At 36.7% G+C, this 27,622-nt stretch overlaps 5 protein-coding genes across 5 annotated transcripts; 2 read left to right on the top strand and 3 right to left on the bottom strand.

The window, feature by feature from the left end:
- Positions 1 to 3,910: 3,910 nt before the first annotated feature.
- LOC106329751 lies at positions 3,911 to 5,572 on the bottom strand. The gene is made up of 4 exons (XM_013768398.1): positions 5,228 to 5,572; positions 5,048 to 5,122; positions 4,310 to 4,702; positions 3,911 to 4,267 (listed from the first exon to the last, which is right to left on the bottom strand). Exons 1-4 carry the CDS (start codon positions 5,570 to 5,572, stop codon positions 3,911 to 3,913), a joined length of 1,170 nt encoding a protein of 389 aa, XP_013623852.1.
- A 2,612-nt stretch (positions 5,573 to 8,184) lies between these two features.
- Positions 8,185 to 9,011, top strand: LOC106333283 (zinc finger protein 2). The gene has a single exon (XM_013771750.1). It carries the CDS (start codon positions 8,330 to 8,332, stop codon positions 8,915 to 8,917), a length of 588 nt encoding a protein of 195 aa, XP_013627204.1. The 5' UTR covers positions 8,185 to 8,329; the 3' UTR covers positions 8,918 to 9,011.
- Positions 9,012 to 12,326: 3,315 nt separating this feature from the next.
- LOC106336471 (putative xyloglucan endotransglucosylase/hydrolase protein 13) lies at positions 12,327 to 13,720 on the bottom strand. Its single transcript, XM_013775306.1, has 3 exons — positions 13,417 to 13,720; positions 13,135 to 13,328; positions 12,327 to 12,852 (listed from the first exon to the last, which is right to left on the bottom strand). The coding sequence occupies exons 1-3, from the start codon at positions 13,690 to 13,692 to the stop codon at positions 12,462 to 12,464; spliced, it is 861 nt and encodes a 286-aa protein (XP_013630760.1). The 5' UTR covers positions 13,693 to 13,720; the 3' UTR covers positions 12,327 to 12,461.
- Positions 13,721 to 14,253: 533 nt separating this feature from the next.
- LOC106336470 (bifunctional dethiobiotin synthetase/7,8-diamino-pelargonic acid aminotransferase, mitochondrial-like) lies at positions 14,254 to 18,552 on the bottom strand. Its single transcript, XM_013775305.1, has 14 exons — positions 17,785 to 18,552; positions 17,189 to 17,359; positions 16,843 to 17,104; positions 16,679 to 16,759; positions 16,458 to 16,578; positions 16,249 to 16,397; positions 16,041 to 16,135; positions 15,742 to 15,854; positions 15,509 to 15,655; positions 15,301 to 15,434; positions 15,085 to 15,216; positions 14,868 to 15,002; positions 14,663 to 14,775; positions 14,254 to 14,581 (listed from the first exon to the last, which is right to left on the bottom strand). The coding sequence occupies exons 1-14, from the start codon at positions 18,471 to 18,473 to the stop codon at positions 14,407 to 14,409; spliced, it is 2,517 nt and encodes an 838-aa protein (XP_013630759.1). The 5' UTR covers positions 18,474 to 18,552; the 3' UTR covers positions 14,254 to 14,406.
- A 3,925-nt stretch (positions 18,553 to 22,477) lies between these two features.
- On the top strand, positions 22,478 to 26,849 carry LOC106335215. Its single transcript, XM_013773673.1, has 9 exons — positions 22,478 to 22,627; positions 22,704 to 25,014; positions 25,101 to 25,202; positions 25,299 to 25,451; positions 25,535 to 25,698; positions 25,784 to 25,931; positions 26,013 to 26,135; positions 26,213 to 26,300; positions 26,390 to 26,849. The coding sequence occupies exons 2-9, from the start codon at positions 22,780 to 22,782 to the stop codon at positions 26,554 to 26,556; spliced, it is 3,180 nt and encodes a 1,059-aa protein (XP_013629127.1). The 5' UTR covers positions 22,478 to 22,627; positions 22,704 to 22,779; the 3' UTR covers positions 26,557 to 26,849.
- Positions 26,850 to 27,622: the final 773 nt, after the last annotated feature.

The following is a 27,622-nucleotide window of genomic DNA, read 5'->3' as shown; positions in this document are numbered from 1 at the left end:
GCTATATTTCCAATTCCAACCAAACCAATGTAGATTCAGTAACTTTCTAAATATGTTTTAGTTACTATATACAATACATGGCGTGGCTTATAGTAAAACTACAAATGATTATACAAAATCTAATTGTGACCCGTTGGAAAATGTACACAAAAGGTCCAAAACCATTATAATTTAGCATTGTTTCATAGCCAAACAATTCATATCACTAATCTGTCGCTATTTTCGATTGTTTAAGGATATGTTAACTCTTAGTGGATGGATATATAATCAAGGTAGGATAAGACGCTATAAGAAAGTGACATGGAGATTCGGATAAGAACGCAATAAAATGATGAACTGAGATTACATTATGCATAGTATCCTCCTCTATGCATAAGAATATATATACCTATATATATATATAAGAACACGAATTTGTTGTTTATAATTTATCCACTAACAAGTTGAAAGTTTACAGCGATTGAAGCTTGCATAGTGACTTGCACCATAAGATACAGTTCTCTTTTCTTAAGTATGTTGTCTTTTACGTGGTCCATCGCGAAATTCTTTGTTTCTCTCGATTAAATTTCTAAGTTGAGATTCTAGGTCATGGACCTACCAATAACGATACAGGAATTGTTATATAGCATATATAATCACACTTTGGAATGGTGATTTTACATGTTTATATTATTCCCTAACATTTATCATATAGTTTTTTTGTTTGTTTTTATTTTACAATTTCTGAAAGTGATTTCATTGAGTAATTGATGAGTGCTTATTAAAACAATAATTTTAGCATTCAACAATATACCTTAATATTTGGTCAGACAAAATAAGACATATCATCAACCACAATTGAGTTCTATGTCCCTGCTCGGTTTACACTCAACTAACGTTCCAAACAATGATTTATCATGTGTGGAGATAATAGTATGGGAGACGGCACCATCGAGGAAACTACCTCCTTATAATAGACAAATTGGTATGTGATCATATTGACCTTCGCTACAGAGAAGCTACAAACTCTCTTCTTCTTTTTTTGCTAAAAGTTAAATATCATAGATATGAAAAGAGATTTACAGAAAATAGAATCTAGAGCATCTTACACCATGGCAAAAAAAATAATAAAAAAACATAGTGATAATAGGTTGATCAACGCATCTACTTGGACGTGAGACTTAGGAAGTGCTTCCTCTCTGGTCTGCAGTGATAGTATTGCGCATCTCTTTGTCTATAAGCCGGTGGATAGAATCTGGAGGCAAGACAATGCGGTTGTGCAAGGACATTGTTTTCCTGTATCTACAAGTGGTAAATTACAGATTGTGCAGCTGGCTTCCTGTAGACATTGTTTCTCTGTTTCCACAAGTGGCTACCAACTCTTACATCGGTGATTTTGAAAGGAACTTCATTAATACTATGTGCTTAACTATCTCTCCTTGATAATGTAAAGTGATATTCTCTATTTATGCTATATAATATAAAACCTGATAAGACTTGGAGGTTTTATATCATACAACTTGAAAATGTAAAGTGATATTCTCTATTTTCCTATACTTTTTATATTATCTTAAAAAACTTATATAACGTAGCTCAACTCTTCGACTATAAAATGTCTGAACCCTGTAACCTGTTGACAATAAAAGAAAGTATGCATCTTACATATGTATGTTTATGATTTATGAATGAATAATAAGTATTTTCAGAACACAAACTTATTATTTCACATCACTCTATCAACATGTATGTATCATAGTTATATCATCTTTTAATACTGTTGAATTGATATGTGGAGTGCAAGCATGTACAGTGGTATGAACTCTTTTCACAGATATATTGAATATAGTTAATTTTAATATTTCCATCATAAAGTAACTATGTACTAAGTATTAATAGTTATACTATTATCCAATATCTCTATTTTACTATTCATTATGCAATTGCAATAGCGTGCCATTCACGAACACAAGAATTTGAGATAAAATTTGGATTTTATATTGAAGTAAGATATTGTTATTAGAAGTGGACAAAGGAAAAACATGTTCGCAACCATTCCCGTCTAAGTTCTTTCAAAAGATGTACATAATACTGATAACATATTTCTACAAATCGCTGACCAAATATTTGTTACAAAGTACAAATTTTATATGCTTTGACTGATTAGAGTATATATATATATATATCGGATTAACATTTATTACCCCCCCCCCCCCCTTAAATATCTTAATTTATAATCTGTATAGAACTAATCAAGAAAATTAACATGAACATAACAAATCATGCGAAACAAATCTTGTTGTGTTGTGTCTGTAATAAAGAGACAAAATGCTCAGCGCAAACTTAGCCGATTGTTTAGATTATAATCCCACAATCATGGTCTAATCTTGTTCTAATCATTCCCTTATTCTTCTTTCTAAGAAAAAACGATTATGAATTAATTAATTTTATAGTGATCAGATCTGATCTTTAGTTTTTATTATTTATTTTTGCTTCAATCTATAGGTAAGTGGACATTATGGGAGCGTTATGTGTGTCATTGTTGCTATTGGTTGAAGTCGTACGGCGAATTTACATAAACGAATCAACTTGATGAATATTTTTAGCTTTATAATTCAGTCCCATTCAGGCATTCACTTCCCATGTGCCATCCTGAGAGCAACTTTGCTATAATTATTTAATCATATATATATTTAACAAATGATATACTCGGTTCAACATATACTCTACCCCAATACATGTAAGGGATCTAATTTGTAAGACAACGAAGCGTTTCATGTTTCTCTATTTTGATATTTTGATATTTTTAAAAATTAGATTTAAGTTAACCAATTATTTTGGCAATTAAGATAATAACTTTATTATTTATAGAGATGCAATTACAATAGGAAATTATCAATCAGTTATGGTTTTTTTTTGGGTAAAAAGTCAATTATAAGGGGTTGGTGGTAGATGCAGATACTTTAGACATCCAAAATTTAATCAAAAATCATGTATATTAACTAATCAAGTTTTGCTTTTCTTTAAAAAATTTACAGTAAAAAAATCTCTACAAAATTAAAAAGAATAGAGATCTTTATTTTTATAACAAAAAAATACTGATTTACAAAGTTACATTAAAAAAATTCACAAAATAAATCTATACGGCTTAAATTCTACAGCAAAAAACACAGATCTACGACTCATTCCAATCACTTCCATAATATTTTTTTTTTTAAAGTTAACAGCCAGTTATAGTTTCACAGAAACTAATCACAAAATTGAGAAATTTCACAATTAAAGTTATAGTTTCACATAAACTAATCACAAAATTGAGAAATTTCACAAAATTTTAATTCTTGATGGCAACTTTGCAAAAACCCATCAATATAATTATAACATTCTTATGATAAATTTCTAAAACAGTATAAGAATGGATGATATGAAGGTACATGCATAGTGTTATATAGACATTCTTCTCCATTAAAAAAGCGTCATAATGGTGGACGCAATCTATCGTATAATTATCCGTATGCGTTTTATCCAATACATAGTAAGGTATATATAAAGTACATACTACATATTATGTATTGTAGACTAATCGTCATTCGTCACATGAAGTATTAATGTCGTCCCATCGTAGGACAAATAGATTTGAGGTGAACAACAACATAGTCCAACCATCCTTTTTAACTTTATTTTGGTCGCTTCATCTTACACGTCTCCTCATAATCAATCACATAAAATGCATTCAGTTTCCATGACACCCCCCCCAAAAAAAAAATGTAGGGGTATTATATTTTACCATGGCTTATCATAAACTACTGGTACAAAATAACTAAGTACATATGAGAAAATGATTTAAATCACAATGCCTCAATATATGTATCTAAGTTTTTCTGGATCTTTTTGAGTTTTTTTTTTTTTTGACATCGGAAATAAAACTTATACGAAACTAGTTAGCAATCTCTTGGACAGCGTCTGGACCTAGCCAACTTGGTGCAAAGCAGTTGACGAACGATGATCCGAAAACGCGTGATCTTCCCCCTTTGGCTAGAGAGTCTGCACGTATGTTCGCAGATCTTGGAATGTATGCTATGGAGAAGTCAATAAACTCAGCCGATAAAGCTTTGATCTCGTCTAATTCAGATGCCATTGCAGGCCAATCTTCGTCATCCCTTATCAGCTTGATTAGTTGTTCACAATCAGACTCAAAACGTACCGCTCTGATTCCTTGCCTCAGCACTTCCTGCATCGCCCACAGTAGCCCTTCGGCTTCGGTGTGGAGTGGGGATACGGCGACACTTAGTCCCTGTGCTCCAAATAGAATCGGTATGTCGTCCTCCAGCTATACGAAGCCCATCCCGACTCTGTCTCTTTCGTTTATCCAAAATGCATCAGTTTGACATCTCCATCTAGCTGTGAGAAGCTCTTGTATACTAGTACTGTGTCGTGTTCTTCGTTGTTCGTCCCTCTCACCCTCTGTGTCTTCCGATATTCTCTGCGCTAGTGTCCAGCTCTCTGCTTCTTTAACCGCAAGTTGCAGTGAGTCCAACGGCATGATATCCTTGTCTTTGAAGATCTTCTCGTTACGCGTTTTCCAGATATACCAAACGATCCATGGGAATGCGGCCAGTACCTCTGACCTCACTCCAGTTTCTTTAGCACGAAATAACAAGAAATCTATGTTTGAGTATAGAGAGTTACTCGGGAACAGCCCCGGAGAAGATGGTATATCAGATAGAGCCTAACATTGTAGGGCCGGTGGGCACTCAAAGATTGTGTGATTGATAGATTCATTTTCATCACCGCATCGAACACATATACTTTCATTAGCACAATGTCTCACTTTAAGTTGCTTTGCCGTCGCTAGGTATCATGTTGTAACTTGCCATAGAAAGTGTTTAAGTTTTCATGGGGCTTTGAGCTTCCATGTTGCTTTCTTCAGTTCCGTTGTACTAGGTTCCGTTACAACGTTCGGGTTGGCCGCAGAGTGGAGCTCGTGGGCTCTTTTGTAGCCTGATCGCACCGAGTATACTCCGGACTTCGTAAAATCCCAGAAGTAACTATCATGTCGACCTGTGCGGCTCACCCGGAGTGATGTAATCCTGGGAATATCCTCCGCGGCGATGACTGCGTTTAGTATCTCTAGATTCCAAGACTGATTCTGAGCATCAATTAGATGATGAACGCGGAAGTCTTCGTCTCAGACGTTGTCAATGCTAAGTGGTGCTCTCGCTGGTTGCGTTGGGAGCCAGGGCTCCTCCCATACTTTCGTTGTATGTCCATTTCCTATCTTCTTCCGGAGACCCTTGTGAAGAACTTCTTTTGAGGCTAATAAGCTTTGCCATCCATAGGATGGGTTGTTTGCCTTCTGCACATTCATCGGGTTTGTGTGTCTGTAATATCTACCTTTTAGAACTCGAGCTAAGAGAGAGTGAGGATACTGAAGTAATCTCCACAACTGTTTTGCTAGTAAGGCAAGGTTGAACGCGTGAAAGTCACGGAAACCAAGTCCGCCCTCGTCCATAGGTACACAGATTTTATCCCAAGCTACCCAATGAAGTCCCTTATTATTGATCTTGGTGCTCCACCAGAAACGCGAGACTGCACTCATTAATTTCTTCGTAATTCCTTGTGGTAAGAGGTAACATGACATGGTGAACGATGGTACCGCTTGGGCGACCGCTTTGATCTGGATCTCCTTACCACCTTTTGATAGCAATTTCGTCGACCAAGAGTTTGTGCGATCATTCAATCGCTCTGGACGTAGCTAAAAACTTATTTCTTAGAGCCACATATCTTTTCAGGTAGTCCGAGGTACATACCCATTCCACCTTCTTGATTTATGGCTAGTGACCTTTTCAGGTCATTTTTTTAGAACGCTACTACCTTAGAACCGAACATCACTGAAGATTTTGATTTGTTCAGTTGTTGTCCTGAGGCGTTGCTGTAGACGTCAATGATTTTCATCAGCTCACTACATTCTCCCTGGTCCGCCTTGCAAAAAAACAGGTTGTCATCGGCAAAGAGTAGGTGCGAGACTGGCGGGCTGGCTCGTGCAATCTTTAGGCCAGTGAGCTTCTTTTCCTGCTCCGCATTCTTAAGCTGAGAGATGAGCACTTCTGTGCAAAGTATAAATAGAAATGGTGACAGAGGGTCACCCTGTCGCAGTCCGCGAGATGGTGTGATATTTCCTTTTGCTTCCCCATTGATGAGGACTTGGTAAGATACCGACGAGATGCAGCGCATGATCCTATTGATCCATCTCCCGTTGAAGCCCATCCTTTCCATTAGTTCTTCCAGGAAACTCCATTCCACACGATCATAAGCTTTACTCATATCTGTCTTTATCGCCACATATTTGCTTTGGCAGCTCGGGTTCGTACGTAGTGCGTAGAACAACTCTTGCGCGATCAAGATATTATCTGTAATGAGTCTACGAGACACAAAGGCTGATTGTGTTTCCGAAATTAACTTGGTGATAATTTTGTTCACAAGATGATCTTGTAGCTTACGTTGCACAAGCTCATAGGCCGGAATTCAGACATTGATCTTGGCCTCTCCGTCTTTGATATCAGACAAATATTAGTCTGATTAGTTTATCTGCGTTTATTCACACCATTCAAAAATAAATTTTTTGAAACTAAAATTATATTGGTAAGCTTTTTCTCACCAAAGGAATTTAGTTTTATAAAAGTATAAACTGTCCACAACTCTAAAACATATATTGATTTTATAATTGTTTTTTGTTTAGATTTTTCTAGTTATTAGCTGCTAGAAATAAATAATTGATCAATCAGTTTTACTTGGCTGGTTAGAAAGTACCATAAATTTAAAAACCGATCGGACCCAAAAGAACTTAATTAAAGAAAGCGAAACAAGCATGAGAGATTAGTACGAAAACGTAATCTTTTTCAATCTTTAAACGACAAAAGTCTTAATGAAACAAATGTACAGATGACACCGATGTGTCCTCATTGATCTTAAGTAATTAAAATTAATTGAATTCTTTTGAAACAATTCAAACTGAAATGACTTATACGCTTATAAACTCACGCAAGGCAAAACGTGATATATCATATATCTAAAGTGGGTTCACTGTGGTGCAGTCCACATCTTATCTGGTACGAACTCCTTGTGAACCGTTGGTAGATATATTGATCGTACGGTGAGCGATGATTTAATTTATTGGGGGTTAACATCATCTTACATGTTTAAGCCGAGTCAAAAGCTTTATCACGGCAAGTGTTCATTGCCATTACTGGAAATTTGATAAGAGAGCTTTAATCTTAAGTCTTTCTTTTGTCATAAGTTAATGAACCTAATAGCTGTTTTGATTGAAATCCTATTCACATTTGTGTATACCTTTTTACGATTAACTTTTCTCTTAGTTCCATTTTATGTTTTTTTTTTGACTAAATCCATTTTATGTTTTACTGACCAATTATACATCTTAATATTTGGAGATTGAAAAATGTAACCCTTAAATACAAATTTATGAACTACATTATCTTTTTTTTTTTAAATGTAACCCTTAATACAAGTTAATGATATAATCTATATAAATTTCTGAAACTTGTTGCATGCATTCAATAAACTTACAAAGTACAATAGAATTAATTTGAGTGAGTTCATTTTCTCAGAATATACAAATTAATGATATAATCTATATAAATTTCTGAAACTTGATGCCATTAACAAACTTACAAAGTACAATAGAATTAATTTGAGTGAGTTCATTTTCTCAGAATCAAACGGCTTTAGATAAAAAAAACAATTATTACAATCACATGCATAGTTACATACTTCATTTTGATTTTTGAACGTGACATCATCTTAAAGGTTGCTTAGCAAAGTCATATAAATAGAATTTCTAATTATGTGATCATCTTTATCTCATGTTATTTTTGGTATGAATTAAATTTGAACATAAACAGATTTCTTGGTTATGCTTAGAAAACTTTGGTATAGTTTTGGTATGAATAGAAAATTCTAAGGATTTTGCACATACCCTATAGTAATTTACGCAAACATATGGTGTAAATAAATTTCAAATAGAAAAGGCATAAAACCTACAACACTCAAACTAAAACTGATATCTTCTATGTCTGGTCTAAACAACTACCACATGGGATATAATTTTTAAGGTGTTCAACACTCTGAAACGATACCATTAAATATAATTACATGTATTGAGTAAAATATAATTCTCTGAAGGAAAATAATATTAGATGGACCGACAAAGGGTTCAAAGGGTGCCATTAATGGAGGCGACAACACTCGGATCCCCACTGATTCTTCCAGCTTCCATGTCTCATCTCTATAATCTCTCTCTCTCTCCCCATAATTTACAGTCGAAGTTGCACCCAACATGAGTTTTGAGGAAACCTATACGCACCTTTACACCTTATATATAAGGCCCCTCATGCCCGAAACCTTCAAACACACTTCTCTCTTCTTAATTATCTCTCTAACCTCTCTCTTCTCTCTCACTAAACATTTAGGTATGGACTTTCAGCCAAACACATCCCTACGTCTAAGCCTACCAAGTTACAAGAACCATCAACTAAACCTGGAACTTGTCCTTGACCCTTCTTCTATGTCCTCCTCTTCCTCATCTTCCACAAACTCATCATCATGTTTGGAGCAGCCTAGGGTCTTCTCTTGTAACTATTGTCAAAGAAAATTTTACAGCTCTCAGGCTCTAGGTGGCCATCAAAACGCTCATAAGCTAGAGAGAACCTTAGCCAAGAAGAGTCGTGAACTCTTTAGATCCTCAACTACTGTTGATGTCGATCAGCCTTATCCATTCTCCGGCCGGTTTGAGCTCTACGGCCGTGGCTATGAAGGATTTGTCGAAAGCGGTGGCCCCAGGGACTTCTCAGGCCGTCGTGTGCCGGAGAGTGGTATCGATCAGGATCAAGAGATGAGTCACCTTGACTTGTCGTTAAGGCTTTAAAATAATCTTCTAGTCGTATAATCGTATCAATGTTTTTTTTTTCTTTTTTTTTTTGAAAAAAATCGTATCAATGTTAATCCTTTAATTAATTGCTTTTCGATAAGTCTACGGACTTTCAACCTAAAACCAATTGGTGATAAGTGGAGTGGTCCATCTATCTTATATATTACTTAGGATCCCTTCCAACTACCGATGTGGAACACTTTTGTGTCTAATACGCCCATTCGAGATGATGGCTCTTTGAGCGTCAATCTCGGAATGCTCGGGCAAGGATCGATAGGCCAACTTTGGGCCAGATCGATGGATCGGATTAGACTTCGTGGATCGGGCTTTGATACCATGTTAAGCTAGACGGGCTTCCAAACTAAAACCAATTGATGATAAATGGAGTGGTCCATCTATCTTATATATTACTTGGATCCCTTCCAACTATCGATGTGGAACACTTTTTTGTCTAATATCTATTTCTTATGTTAAATCGAGCTCACGTTGTAACTATAGTCCTCAATTTAAATCAAACTCTTGTTTTGAAAGACGGTACCTATATTTTTGCGTTATTGATTAATTTTCGAACTAAAAAGCTTTTTAAAACAAGTAAAAAATGCAGGAACGGTTATTTTAATTATGCATAGTATGAGCCCACATATTACTGGATTATAAAATGGATGAGTGTCGCTTATATATCATACATTATTGATCAATATATCAATGTGCCCCGACAAGGAGACATCTGCTGCGAAACTATACTTAGTTAAGTAAATTTCTATATACGTATATATATACTTAATATTTATCCACACACATGACATCAACAAAAACATACCTATACGTATATTTCCGTATATTTCACTAATAATTATATATTCCTCTCTTGAGTACGTCACCAAGTCATAAGTTTTGTTTTTACCTTTTTCTCACTAGTATTTTAATGAATATCCGAGGTTTTCATGATATTTTCTCCTATATGTACACCATGTTTTGGACTTTCTGACAAGTTTGATATATCTAATTATTGAATAGAAACTACATGTACAAAATTTATATGTTATCTATACTATAATTCAAAATTTTGATGCGGAATTGGAAAGAGTAATCTTGACTAACCAAGAGATTAGAATTATAACTACTGATAAGAAAATAAAAATGAGATGCATGGTATACTTTTACTTTTTAGTTTTTACTATCACAAATCAAAGATTTTGTTAAGTACACACCATACAAAAATAAAATAACAAAAGTCGATAAATCAAATGCCACATGACAATGTTTTCAACTAGCTGCAGCTTATTCTGTTTATTATTATTATATTACAATTTTTTTCACTAATTTTGGCCAACTTATAACATCTTGCTACAAATTGTACCGTTCTAAAAGTAAATTAATTAAGAGAGGACTTATCACGAAAAAAGGTTGTTGGTGTATCGTTATTTGTTGAATTGTAAAAGCTATCAGCCTCCTAATACGGAAATCTAGTTTTGAAAAGCTATTACTTGTACTTGGTCCTTTATTATTCATCACGCAGTTGCTTCTTGTTTTTAAGCATATGACAGCCGGCACCAGGCAACACCATAGTTTGCAGTGCCATATTGAAATGAATAAAACATGTTAGAAATTTTGTTTTATATAACCTTGAATATAGCTAAAAAAATACTTCGAAAGTTCATTACATATATAAGGTGCAAATATTAAAATGCATTCTTATGCTGGTACATTGCATAAACATATATGTGGCTATCTAATTTAATTTTGATTGGTCTAGCCGGTTATTATTTTGACTTGATATATGGACTTGAACAAAATAAAATTGACCCGACCGAAGGTATATCTGGTGGCGTGTATTAATTAGATGAGAGAATGCACGGAATTAAAAATATGACTTTTAGATTCAATAATGCAATGTCTGAATTGAGCAAGTCACGATGATCACTTCGTGGAGATAATGTTTCCCTTCTTCATGACCCTAAAAGTGATGTTAATTTGAACACAAGAAAAAAAAAACCACAAAGAAAATGAAAAAGCGAACTCCGTTTTTGATTCTTAGTCGTTTCAGAATTCTACTGTTTTAAAAATAAATTATTTTTATTTTTATATGTATAGATATAGATATTGTTCCTTTTTATTAATTTACTCTACATTAATTAAAGATAGAATTTAAATAACATTTAAGAAACAAGGTTAAGATGGTTATTGTTAAAGTTTCATGATAATATGAATGAAAAGTTTAGAACATCTAATAACTGGAAACGGAAAAACAACTAATTAAAAGATGTTTCAGTTGCATAATTTCAGTTGCATAGTTCAGTTACAAAAAAAAAAAAAAAACTATTAGGTTTCTTGTAATAGCTAAGTAAAAAAAAACCTATTAAGTCTCATCTTTATTTGTATGTAAAGTCTAAAAACCGTATTGTCTTGTTTAAAAGCAAAAATTATTGTGAAGCACGTATACTAAGTGTTGGAAACATAATTCAACTTGTTTTACGAATAAGTTTGGTACTATCATGTATACAATTTTTTGAAACCTCCGATAATCATGGGTTTACAAATCTGTGGACAATGAATTTTCCGGAGTTCAATCTTTTTACTGGAAAGAAATCTAAGACCGAGTAACAAAAAACATAGATTTTATTTCCCGATTTGGGTAATAATTTGAAGTTATCGTCTTCCATTTCTTATAATTTATAATAACCTTTTTGCAGGGTCAACAAATAAAATAGTTTCAAACCGTTTCATTGTTAAAATACTAATCATCTCTTTCACGTCTAAATCGATACATTGAATCTTGATAGCTTTTGTTGACATGTGATTGAATAGATGTTTAAGAGATGAGTGTTATCGTCCAAACACGAATGCAACCTTCTAAACTTTATTAGTTACCAATCTTGTCCATCATTTACAACAGAACAACAAGCTTTTTCTAGTGGAACTTGCTTTGTTATCATCTCATTTTTATCGATCTTCGTTTTGTTTGGCTTGTTCTATAAATACCGAGTAAGAGTTTAAGACGGAATGAATTAACATGCGGATCCAAAAGTGTCGTATCAATCTAAGTCTTTTTTATAAGATATATACAATGATAGTTTTTCAACATATATTATAAGAGCGAGACAGATGCATGGGATATGAGTTAGACTAGTTCAACTACAATGATTATGTTCTGATTTACGATCAATCAGACGTCAGAATTCTATATGTTATGCATGTGAGTTTAAAAGGATTTTATACATGTAGTTGAATTATCAAGTGACGTAGAGTTAAGTTAATCCAGGTTTAAGTCTGATTATGGGCTTATTTATGTGTCAAAAGCCCACTTGCTCTAGCTAGGGTTGAATCAAATATTATTAATGTTTTAAGATATGAAAATCAACAGTGTAATCAAATTATAACAGATGATGAGTTGATGACCCAAAAATTAAACAATTACTCAATATGGTAAGCAAATCTTAGAAACTCAAAAGAATAACCAAATCAAATAAAAGAATCATGAAGTTAAATTAAAAGAAAGAAACTGCACCAAGCTCTTGAATTTTCCCGGTAACACGATATATCAGCCGAGGTTGCATTCCGTGGGTAGACCTTGAGGGAACCTCTTGAAATCATTACAATAGTTATAGATCATGTAGTCATCTTGTACCCACTTCATCTGTCCAAGCTGATTGGAGTTAAGTGTTGTCCACATCCACGAGTTGCTATTCGCATTGCACGTAACCCAATTCCATACTGAAGTCCTGCTACAGCAGTCCACATCATTGAAACTCCTGTAAGAAGCGCTGAATGGAGCGTTAGTCCAATCAGTCTTGACTCGACCACCCTGAGTTGCCCAATCATCAGCTTCCCATAGGCTTGAGTAGATCTTCATCGGCTGGCTCTTCGGGTAAGCCACACCGTGAGCCTCATTGTTCTTGAACACCCTGATTGGGATACCGTCCACTAGAAAGCTTTTGAGATTCCAAGAAAAACAAAACACCAAATCAAAAACCATTACAAAAACCATTTGTTAGAATATTTTTAATAAATCCAATGGATTGAGTAAAAAGTAAGTCTGAATAGATTTTTTATTAGTGTTACAAAAAACAAAAAGATTTTTTATAAGTTAAATGGATTGGAAACAAATTTGCTTTAATGTGAAGTAAAATGTTGGTTTTAATATGGAGAATAGTCATCATATTTTATAAGCCCGGTGCTTCATGGATCAGGTGGTTGAACCAAATTATACTTACATGATGTTGAGAGGGTTCCAAAGGACGGTGTAAGTGTGGAAATCCGCCGTTGGATCGAACCAGAGATAGAACTGCATTTCACGGTTACCTTTACCTCCTGTGAACACATTTGTATGGAGAACATAGGGCTGTCCAGTAACATTACCCAAGAACTCGAAGTCGATCTCATCCCATGTCTCGCCTTTAGAGGAAAGCTGCGAAAACATTCTTTAAATCAGATTCAAAAATCATACAATCAACGTCACAAAATATAAGCATGAAAAGAGATAAATGTTTACGTACGTAGTAAGCAGTGACGGTTCCAGCTGAGTTTCCGGCAACAAGTTTCATCTTCATATCGATCTTTCCGAATAGATACTCTTTCTTGGATTGAAAACCTGAACCGGAGATCTTGTCGAGAGTGCAAGTTAATAGGTGTCCAGACTCAAATATGTTGGCACGACCATCGCCCCATGTGATATCGAAGTTGTCATAGAAACTTCCGGTGGATACGCCGATCAAGAGCAGGAGAGACGACGACAACAACAACATAGACTGTTTGGTCGCAAAAGCCGCCATGTTTCTTTTCTCTTTGGTCGTTGTTGAAAAGAAAATGTTTTCTGATGGTTTGAAAATGATCGGAGCTTTGTGTTTATATAGGGAAAGAAAATTTGAAAATGAGTGCAATATTATAGGTTCATGGAGTCCCATTATGGACGTGGTAGCTAGTCTTACACTAACGATTTTTAATTGTCATTATATGAATTGAGTTATGTCGGCCTATAAACATACATTAGTCGTCCACCTTACGTATAAATTATACATGCAGGTGATATTTTTCCCTTCAAAGTTTTTTGTTTTGTTTTTGAAGTTTATATTTTTGCCATATTTAATCTTCTTTTCTTTCTTTTTGGTTCATGCATTTTGGCTCGAATTTGTAAGTTTGGTTCATATAATAAATTTGGAATAAATAATGCTTTTTAACAGATCAGTACCATGTTTAGTTAATGTGTACAATTAATTAAGCAACAACTGGAAATATATGTTTTGTTTTTCACATTTTTGGTAAAATACACCGGCGGTTTTTTGTCTTTTTTTTTTTAAATTTAGGACGGACATGTCAGCCACATATATTATGTAAGGTGACGACGTGATTTATTCTTCGACTCTCTCCCATGTTTTGCATAATAATTAAACAAAATTCAGAATATTCATTTTCAGGTGGATATACCTCAACTCAATCATAGTTCAAAAAAAAAAAATGCATTTGATACGACAAAACAATGTGGAGTACTATGCTCTATTGAATTCTCCAAGCCTTTTGTAGAGCTTAGACAGCAACTCCCGGCAAATTTCAGGAGACGTGCAAGGGCCACACATGAGGTATACAACGTTTCCTAGAGGCCGCATGAAGATTCCATCTTCCCTGAGCATCTCTAGAAGAGACTTTGCGTACAACGAAGCATACCTGAAACAAATCACTATGAGATACCAACAGTTTGTGTTCTTCAAGACAATGCTTTTCTAAAGAGATTCATACGATCTTTACCCGGAGTTGGAAGCATCTACTTTAAGTTCTAGAGCGAAAAGGGTTCCTAATACAACCACCCTTTGAACCACAGAGTGACATGATATTTTTTGCACCAGTTCTTCATCCCACAGCTGCACAAAAACACGTGTATGGTTGAAACCCATTTAAAGATGTTTGCTTACTGATCATCTGCCACAAAGATGTTTATATTTTGTCTTAGTACCTCTCTTAAGATTCCTCCTTGAGGGATGATGTTATGGTTAGTCTCTATATCTTTAAACCATTCGATGGCTTTGGCGGCTGTTGCGCATCCCATAGCATGAGCTGAGTATGAGTGACCATGAAGCAGGGCTTTAAGCTACAACCAATAAAGAGCATTAGATGGCTTCAAGCGGAAGAAGAAAAAAAAAGCATGAAGATGGTTCTTCTACTTTTCTTACCTTTGAATCTCCAGAAAATGAATCAAACACAGCATCTGTGGCAAGAGTGACAGCTAAAGGAATCATTCCACCAGTCATCAGTTTGGCGAAGCAAGCTATGTCCGGTTTGCAACCGAGAAGTTCAGCAGTAGTCTTTGGTAATATCATTGTAACTTTGTTAGCAGAGTGTAAATATTTAACACAGGATGACATAAAATCAAAGTAACAGCTCACTACCTCTACTCCAAGACGCCAGAAACCTGTGAACACTTCATCGAAAATGACTGGAATTTTTCTATTCCGGCACTCATTGACCAGAACTCGTTGGAAGAGCGGATCAACCATGTGCATTCCCCCAGCACCATGGATTACTGCAGATACAATCAGCCACCTAAATAAAAGAGTAGTTTGAAGATTCTAAACTTTGCTGGATATAATATCATACCTGGTTCTATTATCAGTGCTCCAACATGGGCGGATTGTGCAACTCCAGAATACTCTTGTAGCTGTTTTGATACATAGGCCGAATAGATTGTTGCAAGAATTGATGTGTCTCTACTCTTGTCGAAAATCTCATCACGAGTGCTGAAGGCTGTAAGGGTTTGGGAATATTAAATCATACAGCTAAAACATATATGTTATAGAGGATAGCAGAGAGAGGAAAGGATGATAACTTACTTCCATATTCTTCTGGGGCTATTTCAGAAAAACTTTCAGGGAGGGAGAGGTTCCAAGCTCCATTGGAGAGAAAAACAGTAGGAGGATCCAGAAACAGACCTCTTCCAGTATACCTACAAATACAAAGATAGATGCAAACCTAATCAGAGGGAAGCAAGACAATGTGAATATTCACAGGTGATGTAATCATGATATTATTCATCCTTAAGGAATGATATTTCTATTTAAGCAATAAAATTCAATAGAGAATTTTCAAGTCGGAATCATGAAAAGCGATAAAGGAAAAAACTCCTCCATACCACGGCTGCTGGAGGAAGCCTGTGTAAGGTGATGGTGCTTGTGCTTCCATTGCTCCTAAAGTATCCCCATGGTAAGACCCTCTAAGAGCTAGGACCTAAAAATACAACACACATCTCAGTAAGTACACACTGTTTAAGTCTAACTTACACTAACAGATACAACATTAAAGCGTCGAAGTATCATGGAGCATCAGCAAGATGATTGTACCTTAACCACAATATGCTTTTTCTCTTCACTGCCCTCAGAAAAATTCAATATGGCCTCATGATCAACACAAAACTTACGAAACGCCATCTTCAAGGCAATTTCGATTGCTGTGGATCCATTATCCGAGAAGTACACTCGAGAAGCCCAGCCTGCATGCATAAAACTAATTAGCCCTCCCATCAATGCTTGAAGAATGTGACAGAACAAACCTTTTCCCACTCCATCTAACAAAATCTCAGCACATTTCAAGGCAGGTTCATATACATTCTCAGGGAACATGACATGCCCGAACCTAGCAGCAGTGTAACCCATTTCTCTAGCCAGCTCAGCCTGAAACCGCCTAAACAAAATTTCAAAATAAACTTCAGAAGATTCACCACAAGGAAAGAGATAATAAGCATTAAGATACAAAACAATAGGCACAGATGACCTGGAAAGCAGGATCTGGCCCCTGTGTCCACCAGCTAGCACAAGCATCAAACTGCTGGGTAATAGAATTGTTACCAGAAGCCTGAAAATGACGAAAGTGGCAAAGTTCTAGATGAGCTAAAAAAAAGTTGGACATGTCAAAAAAAGGGATGTTTGCATACAAACCTTGTATACTGAAAAGTTTTCACCACAGCGAGAGTCAATCACCGTCACAGTTTCTTCAGGCACAAGTTTATGCTGAGTAAACGGCCACCAGAAAACCTCTCCCGCCTGCTTCGCCATGCCGTTTAATCTCTTCACTCTCTCCAGATAAGCTGACACCATTACCTCTTTCAAAGCCTTAAACACGCCATCCGATTCCACAAACCATTCTATTAGATCATCTGAAGGGTCCTTGGGAACAGGCGGAAGCACAAGCACAGGGACTCTAGTTTTTCAAACAAGTGTAACTATGAGACATGGTTCAAAAAAAGAACATAACACTGATAAAAGGCACTGAAAAAAAATTTACTTGTTCCTTAGATATGACGTTAATGGAACTTCATTAACAAGGCCGTGATCCTCAAAGACAACAGCAGCAACGTCGTATCCTCGAAGTTTTAGACTTTCGTAAGCTGCAATGGTCCCGGAGATACCACCGAGCCTGCCGTCTCCGACGAGAACTCCAGGCAATCTAAGAGGTCTAATCTCAGGAAGACAAAACTAACATGAGTAAGATATTTAACCAAATTTACCTCCTATGTGTTGCCTATAATCTCAAAGGAGAAACCAATGTTGTAATAAGAGGCGGGCTGCTAAATCGGTTATAACCGAAAATGATTTTTTTCTAAAAATTGGTTTAGACGGCGCCTAGGCAGCAGCTCGGGGATTAATCTTGTATAAATTGTTTAATTACTGTCTAACAATTTCTTGAATTTGGGAATAACCAGTATTCTAAAAATCGGTATACGCGCGTCTGCCTAATCGGCAAATTAGACCTAAACGAAACGATTTTTCGGTAGTCTAGACTGTGCCTAGACGCCAGCTCAGGATTAATCTTCTATAAACTGTTTACTCATAATCACATATAAGCCTAGCGATTTCTTGAACATAGAGAAAAACTGTTACCTGTAGAGGTCGCACTGAAGAGAACCCGATGGGCCTGGACTCGCGACTCCACCGGCAGTCTCCACCAAACAAAGAAGATTAGTTTTATTTCCACACTCCATCTCCTCCCTCAAACACTGCTCCACCATCTTCAACACGTCAGAGTCTTCCACCGGCGCGTTTTCCCTCTCCGCTGCTAAATGCGGGGAGATAGCCGCCTCCCAGGCATACAGCGTCTTGCAGGATAGCTCCGCCGCTGCGCCGGTGACTACCTTCTCCTCCAAGAAGTTCAAATCGCGCATTCCATTCTCTCTGATTCCGCTGCGGGGGAGTGAAGAGCGGAGGACGGAGTTGGAGACGGAGAGAGGAACGCGGAGACGGAGGGAGAGGGAGTCGAGCTTGGAGAAGACGAAGCGAGAGTCGGAATCGGAAGGGAAGCCGGTTTGTAATGGTTTTAGGTAGAGGAGTTTTGTGGAGTGCGAGGCGGGGGATGGAGGTTGGAGGAGGAAGGAGGCGGAGATGCCGGTGGAGACGAGGGTTTTGCCGAGGGAAGTGTTGGCTGACCAGATTAAGTAGGTAGGGTGGTTGAGAGGGAGGTGGTAATGTTGTGGAGTAGATGGAGAGGTGGACTTGAGCCTGATGTGGTGGCGTAAGTGACGGAGACGGTGGCGGTGGCGGTGGCGGAGGAGAGTGGCTGTTACCAGTAACATTGTGAGAGGAAAGAGAAGTGACTGAGAAAAAATTGTCGCTGGGTTATTCAACTACTAGTATTGACCCATTGAGCATGGGAGTAATTTTGCTTGCAAATAAACGCATTTCAGTTTCTAAAAATTGACATGTATAACATATTTTATCAGATAAAGTAAATGCGTATACACTAAAAATAATATGAACACACTTATACTTAAGTAACCACAAACATATAAACTAAGCTTGCTTTTTGTTTATAAATTTTTACATTGACCTTAAATAGTTTGTTGAATATAAATATTAGTATGAAGCTTTTCTACTTTACTTCGTTTTGTTCTTTCAATATTTTCTCTAATTGTATCCATGTACAAACTAAAATAATGTTACAAACCCAATGAAAGCAGAAAATCTTTCATTGGGTTTGTAACATTATTTTAGTTTGAGAATAGGTGATTGTTGCTATTTAATTTTTGTTAGTATAGACACAAATTGTAAGCTCATGTCAGACATAACTAAACCATTGAAAGTGGATCAGACGCTTTTGATATCACAGAAGCGTAATGGTTTTTTCATGTTTTAGATTTTTTCAACCGTTCTTTTGAAGTTATATATGTAATATATTTAAGTATACACACCAGAAACATTTACCTTTTAACAAAAGCCTTTCTATCAAAATCCCTTCTTCTGATTCTACAACGTTTGCATCTTCATTTGTGGTTGACTTCTATCCTCCTTATATTTCCTTCTCTTTCTTCACGTTAAAAAGTCTATTTGTTCGAGTTGAATCTCCAGCCATTCAAATCCACCATGTCCACTCTTTCTCGAGCTTTCCTATCCCTAAACCGGTTTCCAAGAAGCATGTCCTGCCCTGCCGTAATCAACAAAAATGTACAAAGGAGGGAGATAGCCCCATTAGGAATACATCCTCTATCAGCACTCGCTCTGTGACTCAGGACATTCAAGATGACCCCAAATATGAATTAAGATTTTGAAAGCAAAGAAGAAGAATACATCCTTTATATTTTGTTTTTGATCGATCAAAAAGGTTTCTCTAATTTTCTTTATCGAATGTGATAAAATTTTGGGAGATATAAGAGAATGAAAAATTAAAGATCGTGGTTAAAGTATGATCGTGGGTAGTTTACATATCACTTTTTTTCTTTCTTCTAAATATTATTTTTTGAGTTTTTTTTTCTTAATTTTTTATATTTATTATGTGTCAGAATACGATTGGTTGAGTGACTTGCAATTTAATATATAAGGGATGTCTAGCGGGATCCAAGCCATCGTTGAACAGTCGGTTAGGTTAGGTTGGATTTGGTTTGGTTCGGTTTGACTTTTTTTTATAGAATTTCTGGATTTTGAAAACAGATCCATTATAGTCGAATTAATTATATCATACTCTGGTTCTATTTGGGGATTCTGGATTTTTTTTCTCCCTTTTTTTTTAGATAGGAGGATTTTGGGTTCTAAAGAATTGTATCTGAAATCCAGTTATATTTTAGTTTGATTTTGACAAAATATCATATACAAAAACAATAATTAATCTATTATTGTCATTTTCTAATATATTTCAGTTTTATATGTATATATCCAATTAAAGTTATGAGCTTTTAATAAATTTTGATTAGTTTATTTTATTTTCAAATTTTGATTTTTTGGTTTAGAATGAAGCACAGTGTATCTGTATTTTATAATTAGGTTTCAATTTTTTTTTTGATTTTTTTTCTACTTTGGTTCATGAGTTATCAAAAGGTTGGATCTATAGTTTTGTTTATTTCTGTTTATCACTTAATCAAGAAAATTTAAAACAATTATGCATATTAGAAAATTTTACTACAATTTTTCAAATTTTAATGATTATTATTGTAAAAATGCAAACACAACTAGAGAAAATATGTTTTTTATTTAAAAAAGCATATTTGTGTTTTCTCATGTCTTTGGTCACACTATCAGAAAAATAAATAAAATAATAATAATAATAATATGTTTTTTATTCATTTTTACGTTTAAAAAGACGATTCTGGATTGAGAAGAAAGTTGTTTTACGGCAACTTTGGTTTTTAGTTGTATTTTCTCATGTCATTACACACACTTATACATATAAGAAACTATCTTTGCTTAAAACTATATATTATATTACATAGACTATTGTCATGAGATTACACTTCGTAGCTTTATCTTGGATTTGTGGTAGATAGTTGTTTCCGGCGAGACAAACATCGAAATATTTGCATTGTCATAGTCCCGACGGACCTGGCCCCGCTTCTTAAACTTAGTCATCTTTGATCAACGGAGTTTGGAAGATGAAGATCCATATTAAAAATTCAAAATAATAGATATTTTTGTAGTATAAGATTAGATAACCAAGTCCCAAATGTTTGTACGGGCGAGTTGAAGATCACGGCCCCTCATTACCGAAGTTGCTAATTGCCACGATCATGTGGTTACCGGATGGAAAATGATAAAATGACCCATTTATCAACTTTCATGAAACAGGTTATGCCGAAGTGATATCTTACACCAAGTAGAAGTCAAGTAGGTATAGGGTGTAACCTAATGTAGTGGTGGCGCAAGTGCCTGAGACGGTGGCTACGGGCAACACTATCGGTGGGAAACTAAACTGAACAGAGATAGTAGGGCTTTAGAATCAGAAGTGAGTGGAGCTAGAAACTGACGTTGGCGTGTGATGAGCACAAACTAATTAGATTAATGGGTTGGAGCCATAGTCTTGTTTACATCTGAGCTTATTGTGTTTATCACCTGGTAGGAATATTTAAAATAATTATTGGCATCTTAAAACGTATAATGATTTTTTTCAATTTCTAACAATTCTCCTTTTGTAGAATCCAAATGCGGATATCCAATAGAGAATATATGATTACGTTTATAATTAACAAATTGATATGTTGAAACGTTTACGTTTTAAATGTCTACCACAACGCTTTCCGTGTCATGAGTCACTGCATGATAAACCAATCCCCGGATGATTCCACCTAGCAAGACGTATATTATATTTGCACTGCCAAGATCCCTCATCTAGTAATCTCACTGCCAAAAACGCAACCATCTTTGATAAACGTAACATCAATAATAGAAAAATGCATGTGACAAGTTAATAAAGAAGAATTCTAAATGCTGGATGAGACTTTATTTTTTGTTGCATACTTGCATGCAACACTACTAATGGTCATATCAAATAACTACGTCCCATTATGTCAGCCAGTATGTCACTTAGATCGTCAAAGCAATAAACATAATCATTAATCAAAACATCGTGATAAAAAAAATCATTAATCAAAAACATGAATAGGAACAATTATTTTGTTTCTCATATTTTAAAGTGCTCTATCTGGATTTTGGACTTTAAATGGTAAAGAAAAATTAAAGTTTAAAGTTTAAAGTTTAAAGCACTCTCAGCTCATGCCATAAGCCATTTTTAAAATTTAGAAGATACATACATTTTAGTGTAAACTTTAATTTTTTTTTGTACTCTAATTTTTAAATTTTTAAAAAATGTAAACTTTGTTAAAAAATTAGGGTTCTGATTAGTTTTAGTGCTCTAATTTTTAAATTACAATAATACAACTACAGAATTTGTGAGAAAAAGTTGGTTTGAGTCCTAAGTTTAATGAGCCGGGCCTGCCTGAAAGTATGGAATGGCTAAGAGGAGACGATAAAGGAGCCCACGTGATGAGGCGAAGGAGAGAAGATCCAAAGCCACGGCTAGAATGGTTTGATCCCACTTCATATTTAAAAATAAATAAATGCGCGGGTGAAGAACACGCGCAGGGGCGGTGAGCACAAGGAATCTGCGGACTAGGAAGAAGCATATGCCCCACTTGATCATGATCATGATCATGATATATGCCACCATACCGTGGGAGAAAATTTAAATATATTCACATTTCAATTTTTTTTATTAAATAAAAATAGCCAAAAACCGCCACGTGGATCACTACCTGGCGTTACAGAAGCATCGCATCTTCTAGTTCTTAGCCCAGAAACCAAAAAAAAAAAAAAAAAAAAAAAGTTCCTCGAAAATAAAAAGATTTTATATATATTTTTTCCTCCTCTCCTCATCAAATCAAAAACCAAGATAGATCAGAGGCTCGAAGCGTGATTCTTCATCATATTCAAAATCGAGATTCGTATTTCTTCTCCGAGATTGAAGGTAAATTGATTCCTCTCTCTCTGTAGCAGATGATGATTATCGTTAGATTGATTCGTGTTATTGCATGTCTTTCTCCAGAAAACTGGTGAAGATTCGATGGAGAATCGCTCCAACGAAATCTAATAAGCTTGCGGATTCGAGTTTTTTTTTCCATGTGCAGCAGTAATCGAGTAATCAGATTCGCTATGGATTCCGGTTCCGTGAACTCATCTTCCGTCACTAGTCCAGGCTCCAGCTTGAACGACGAGCCGCACCGAGTCAAGTTCCTCTGCAGCTTCCTAGGCAGTATACTGCCTCGTCCTCAGGACGGGAAGCTGAGGTACGTGGGCGGGGAGACGAGGATCGTGAGCGTGGCGAGGGACGTTAGGTACGAGGAGCTGATGAGCAAGATGAGGGAGCTTTACGAGGACGCGGCGGTTTTGAAGTACCAGCAGCCTGATGAGGATCTCGATGCTTTGGTTTCCGTTGTGAATGACGATGACGTGGTGAATATGATGGAGGAGTATGATAAGTTAGGCTCCGGGGATGGGTTCACTAGGCTGAGGATCTTTCTGTTTTCGTCTCCTGAGATGGATGGTTCCTCGGGGTATGATGATCAGAGGGAGTCTGAGAGGAGATACGTTGATGCTCTTAATAATCTGGTTGAAGGGACGGATTTTAGGAAGGTGCAGCAGTATCCTGACTCGCCTCGGTTCAATCTGAATAATGACGATTTTTCGATGGTGGAACCTTTTAATCAGCTGGCTATTGAGAGTGGAGGTGGTGGAAGTCAGAGGGGTAACGAGATACCTGTTGCTCAGTATAATAATCTTCACCAGCTCAGGATCCCTCGTGTGGGTTCCGGGCAGATGATTGCAACGAGGTATGGTGATGTAGAAGGCACATGGAGTCCTTACTATTCTCCTCGGCATCATGGTCATTTTCAGGAGTTTCCGTCTTCGCCTTCCTCTGCTCGTTACCGGATGCCGTATGGGGAAGTTCTTGATAAGGGGTTTGATAGAATGCCTGAGGATTACGCGAGGCCAGGTCATCATCCTTTATATGAGCACCAGGGACAGGTTCCTGATAACGTGGTGTGGGTCCCGGCTGGAGCTACGCCGCTTGAGAGTAAAGGAGGTTTTCCTGGGAATGTTCTTCACGGTGGTCCAAGTGGCTATGAAGGGGGTAATATATGCGAGAGCTGTCGTGTACCGTTTCATAAGAACCATCAGCCGTTTGAGCAGCCTAATGGATTTCAACCGGTTCCTTCTGCTCATTGTGCACAGTGTCCGCCCAACAGGGAAGCTTTTATGCTTAACGCAGACCCAAAGCCTCCTACTCCTCATGGGGCTTATGCAAATGAGACTTTCGGGCATGAAAGAGGATGGATAGGTCAACAACAGGTGAATCCTAATCCTAATCCTCCACGTATTGATGAAGGGAGGCCACTTTTATCTAATGTTGGAAGACCAAGTGATCATTACACTCTTGATGGTCCTGGGATGAATTATCCTTTTGGCCACCGACCTGGACCCGAAATTTCCAATGAAGGGTTTCACGATAAACCTCTTGGTGGCATTCCCTTGAACCCGTCCAACCCTTCTGCTGAGGAACGTGGGTTTCACTATGGGAATAATCTGTATGCTCCAGGACCTGAAAGTGTTCACTCAGCAAGTCATAGCCACATCTACCCGCAGCAAAATATTTGGCAGAACGTTCCAAACCATATAAGTGGTGCTCCAGGCTTGCCTATGCAGCAAGTCAATGGCACAGCCAATCAAACTGTTATCAGGAATCCGATGGACAGTGCTTCTAGATATTCTATTGGAGTGGAGAATCAAAGTGTTTTAGTCGGTTCTCCACAAAACATTTCAGGATTTGATGCAATGTCTTCTCCTGGCCAGCCTTACTACCCAAATCCTCATTTTCAAGATAGAGCTTTCCCTTTAGACCCAAATTGGGTGCCTTCTGAGAACCAGGCTGTGCGTAACGAATATCTGCAGGGGTTTAAGCCTTTGTCAGGGCCCATGCTACAGACAAACCTCGATGGTGCACCAATTATGCAGACACCAGATTGTGTTGAAGTGGTGAGGCCCGTGGAAAGCAAGGTTGCTCAGGGAGGTGAACACATTAACTGTGTTGATACTGGTGTTTCAGACGGTGTTCCTTGCCTAGATAAACATCAACCCTTAGCTGAAGGAAAGAATGATATGGCAGAAGTTAGTCCTTCTGCTGCTGCTCCTCCTGAAGGGGCGGAGCTATCAGTCGAGCGTTTGAGTTTCTTGCCCGAGTTAATGGAATCTGTGAAGAGGGCGGCACTTGAAGGAGCTGCTGAGGTGAAAGCTCATCCAGAAGAAGCGAATGACCCTGTGAGGCCAGAATTGGTGGAAAACGAATCAGAGCATGTGGTGAGTATCATGAGATTTGAACTTGTTATGAGGACCTTATGATATAATCCTTTCGTCTGATCCTGCAACAACATATTTTTTTTCAGAATGCTCAAGTCGAACATGAGGACTCTGATAGCGACAATCCAAACAATTTTAAGATTGAGCCAACAAAGGCGGAGGCTGAAGCTCTATCTAGGGGACTTCAGGTTTTGTATAACATTACTTTGTTTAAAAAAAAAACTAAACACATTTTCCCATTTTTTTAGTCCTTTTGACTGTGTTATATCACCTTGTTCGTCTAGACTATAAGAAACGATGATCTGGAGGAGATTCGAGAGTTAGGTTCTGGAACATATGGATCTGTTTACCATGGCAAATGGAAAGGCTCAGATGTTGCAATAAAGAGAATAAAAGCAAGTTGTTTTGCAGGAAAACCTTCTGAAAGGGAACGTTTGGTAATATTGATTTCCTTTATTATCAGTTGGCTTTGAACACATTCATCAAAGTTAACTCCAGTATTATTCTCTTTCTGTTGCAGATAGAAGATTTTTGGAAAGAAGCTCTGTTACTGAGCTCATTGCATCACCCGAACGTTGTGTCTTTCTATGGGATAGTTCGTGATGGTCCTGATGGTTCTCTAGCAACTGTTGCTGAGTTCATGGTTAACGGATCTTTGAAACAGTTCTTGCAGAAGAAAGACAGGTAAAAAGATTTACAGAGTCATTGAAATTATACTAATTTTACAGAGTATTCAAATATCTGATATCTTATTGGTTGACTCATCCAGAACTATTGATCGTCGCAAAAGACTCATCATAGCCATGGATACTGCTTTTGGGATGGAGTATTTGCACGGAAAGAACATAGTTCATTTCGATTTGAAGTGCGAGAATCTTCTAGTGAACATGAGAGATCCTCAGCGTCCTGTGTGCAAGGTTAGGTTTTTGATCATCTCATCTCCCCATATAATGAGAACCAAGCTTATATATTTCTGACCTATCCGTTTCCCTCTCCAGATCGGTGATTTGGGTTTATCTAAGGTGAAACAGAAGACTTTAGTGTCTGGAGGTGTTCGCGGAACATTGCCATGGATGGCACCGGAGCTCTTGAGTGGCAAAAGCAACATGGTCTCTGAAAAGGTATAACTAATCTCTTATAAAGTCTGCAGATTTTTTCCTTATACAGCCACTAACCAAACCAGTTATCTCTGTGTCAGATCGATGTTTACTCGTTTGGGATTGTAATGTGGGAATTGCTCACTGGTGAAGAGCCTTACGCAGATATGCACTGTGCTTCTATAATAGGTAATCAACTAAAACTTTCTTGCTCAACTAAAACATACATGCATACTACTAACGATTGATTCATGAGATTGGTGTTTAATTTATTACAGGAGGAATAGTGAATAATACATTGCGTCCGAAGATCCCACAGTGGTGTGATCCAGAGTGGAAAGGATTGATGGAAAGTTGTTGGGCATCTGAGCCAACAGAGAGACCATCCTTTGCTGATATATCGCAGAAGCTCAGGAATATGGCTGCTGCTATGAATTTGAAATAAACAAATAATGAGAGAAGAATAAAGGTGATTGTTGATGATGATGAAGAAAAAGAAGATGGCGATGGTGCAGGGCTTCTATTTACTTTGGGTTTTTATAAAAAGTATAGTTAAGCCTATTTTAAGTTACCACTTGGTTTTGCGGTTGGAACGCGAATACTAGCGTTTTTATTGGTATATATAAGTTAAAATCTTGAATTTAGAGGATTTTGTTATGGATCAAGCAATGTGTTAGTTGCTGCACTTGAGGATCATTGAGCTCTCTGTCTCTGGTTCATATTGTTTTCTTCTTTCTATTGGGGTGTATATAAAACTTGTGGTTGCAGACAAGTTACACGTTTAGATTAGTCTTTCCTTCTTTGTTTTGGTTAAGAAGGTTAATAATAATATTTTGTTCTTAAAAAATCGAGAGATGGATACATGAACCATTAGTCCTTCAAAGATTTGCCTATGGTGGATCTTCATATTGCATTCTCGGTGAGATAAGAAGATTACAAAGCATATAAGCAGTTGATCTCTTCTCTTTGATTTTTGCATTATGGGTGTGATTGAAACGTTATTTGTCAAAGATTGGTAGACGTCCACAGGCATGAAGTCTATTCATGGAATCTCCTCTTCCCTACTTACAATCCCACGTAAGTTTAGTTTTCGGAATATTTATAGGAAAGCAAGTGTTGATGATGGCTTAGCTAAAATGGCTAGACATAACTCCTAAAACATCGCAGTCCTTGTAATCTTGAGTGTTGTATAACTGAAGTATCCAAGTTGACTACAAAAGGAAAAAGAATCACAGTGTTAGTCATGCATAAGATGTAATGGAACTCTCGCTGGGTCGGTATTTTGGACCAGTGACCAGGAGGTTTGAGTCCACTAAGATCACTCATATTTATTGCATTCAGAAGACTCGGACTTTAGTCCCGTAAGATGAATCACTTAACCATTGAACCACAATGAATTTTGGTTACTAGTTAAGAAGTTACATAAGTCATAAACGTTACTTAAAAAAATAGTAATGCTTGTTTGACAATTAAAAATAACATGGTCTGAGAAGCTCCCTAAAACGTGGTCG

Source organism: Brassica oleracea, chromosome C3 (assembly GCF_000695525.1).
Source record: "Brassica oleracea var. oleracea cultivar TO1000 chromosome C3, BOL, whole genome shotgun sequence".
NCBI lineage: Eukaryota > Viridiplantae > Streptophyta > Magnoliopsida > Brassicales > Brassicaceae > Brassica > Brassica oleracea.
The sequence above is the reverse complement of the archived record's forward strand: the minus strand, read 5'-3'. Positions and strand labels throughout refer to the sequence as shown.

Bases quoted from the DNA above. Each gene is read 5' to 3' on its own strand.
- LOC106336471 (XM_013775306.1), bottom strand. From the start codon at position 13,692: ATGGCGGCTTTTGCGACCAAACAGTCTATGTTGTTGTTGTCGTCGTCT. The intron at 13,329-13,416 runs GTACGTAAACAT...ATGTTTTCGCAG, and splicing joins GAACCGTCACTGCTTACTAC to CTTTCCTCTAAAGGCGAGAC. The intron at 12,853-13,134 runs GTAAGTATAATT...GAATCTCAAAAG, and splicing joins TGGAACCCTCTCAACATCAT to CTTTCTAGTGGACGGTATCC.
- LOC106335215 (XM_013773673.1), top strand. From the start codon at position 22,780: ATGTGCAGCAGTAATCGAGTAATCAGATTCGCTATGGATTCCGGTTCC. The intron at 26,136-26,212 runs GTATAACTAATC...TCTCTGTGTCAG, and splicing joins GCAACATGGTCTCTGAAAAG to ATCGATGTTTACTCGTTTGG. The intron at 26,301-26,389 runs GTAATCAACTAA...AATTTATTACAG, and splicing joins GCACTGTGCTTCTATAATAG to GAGGAATAGTGAATAATACA.
- LOC106329751 (XM_013768398.1), bottom strand. From the start codon at position 5,572: ATGAGTGCAGTCTCGCGTTTCTGGTGGAGCACCAAGATCAATAATAAG. The intron at 5,123-5,227 runs GTATGGGAGGAG...ATTGATGCTCAG, and splicing joins GAAATGGACATACAACGAAA to AATCAGTCTTGGAATCTAGA. The intron at 4,703-5,047 runs GTGAGCCGCACA...CTACAATGTTAG, and splicing joins CCAGGATTACATCACTCCGG to GCTCTATCTGATATACCATC.
- LOC106333283 (XM_013771750.1), top strand. From the start codon at position 8,330: ATGAGTTTTGAGGAAACCTATACGCACCTTTACACCTTATATATAAGG.
- LOC106336470 (XM_013775305.1), bottom strand. From the start codon at position 18,473: ATGTTACTGGTAACAGCCACTCTCCTCCGCCACCGCCACCGCCACCGT. The intron at 17,360-17,784 runs GTAACAGTTTTT...TCCTGAGATTAG, and splicing joins CTTCAGTGCGACCTCTACAG to ACCTCTTAGATTGCCTGGAG. The intron at 15,003-15,084 runs GTAAGAAAAGTA...TATTGGTTGTAG, and splicing joins CATTTTCTGGAGATTCAAAG to CTTAAAGCCCTGCTTCATGG.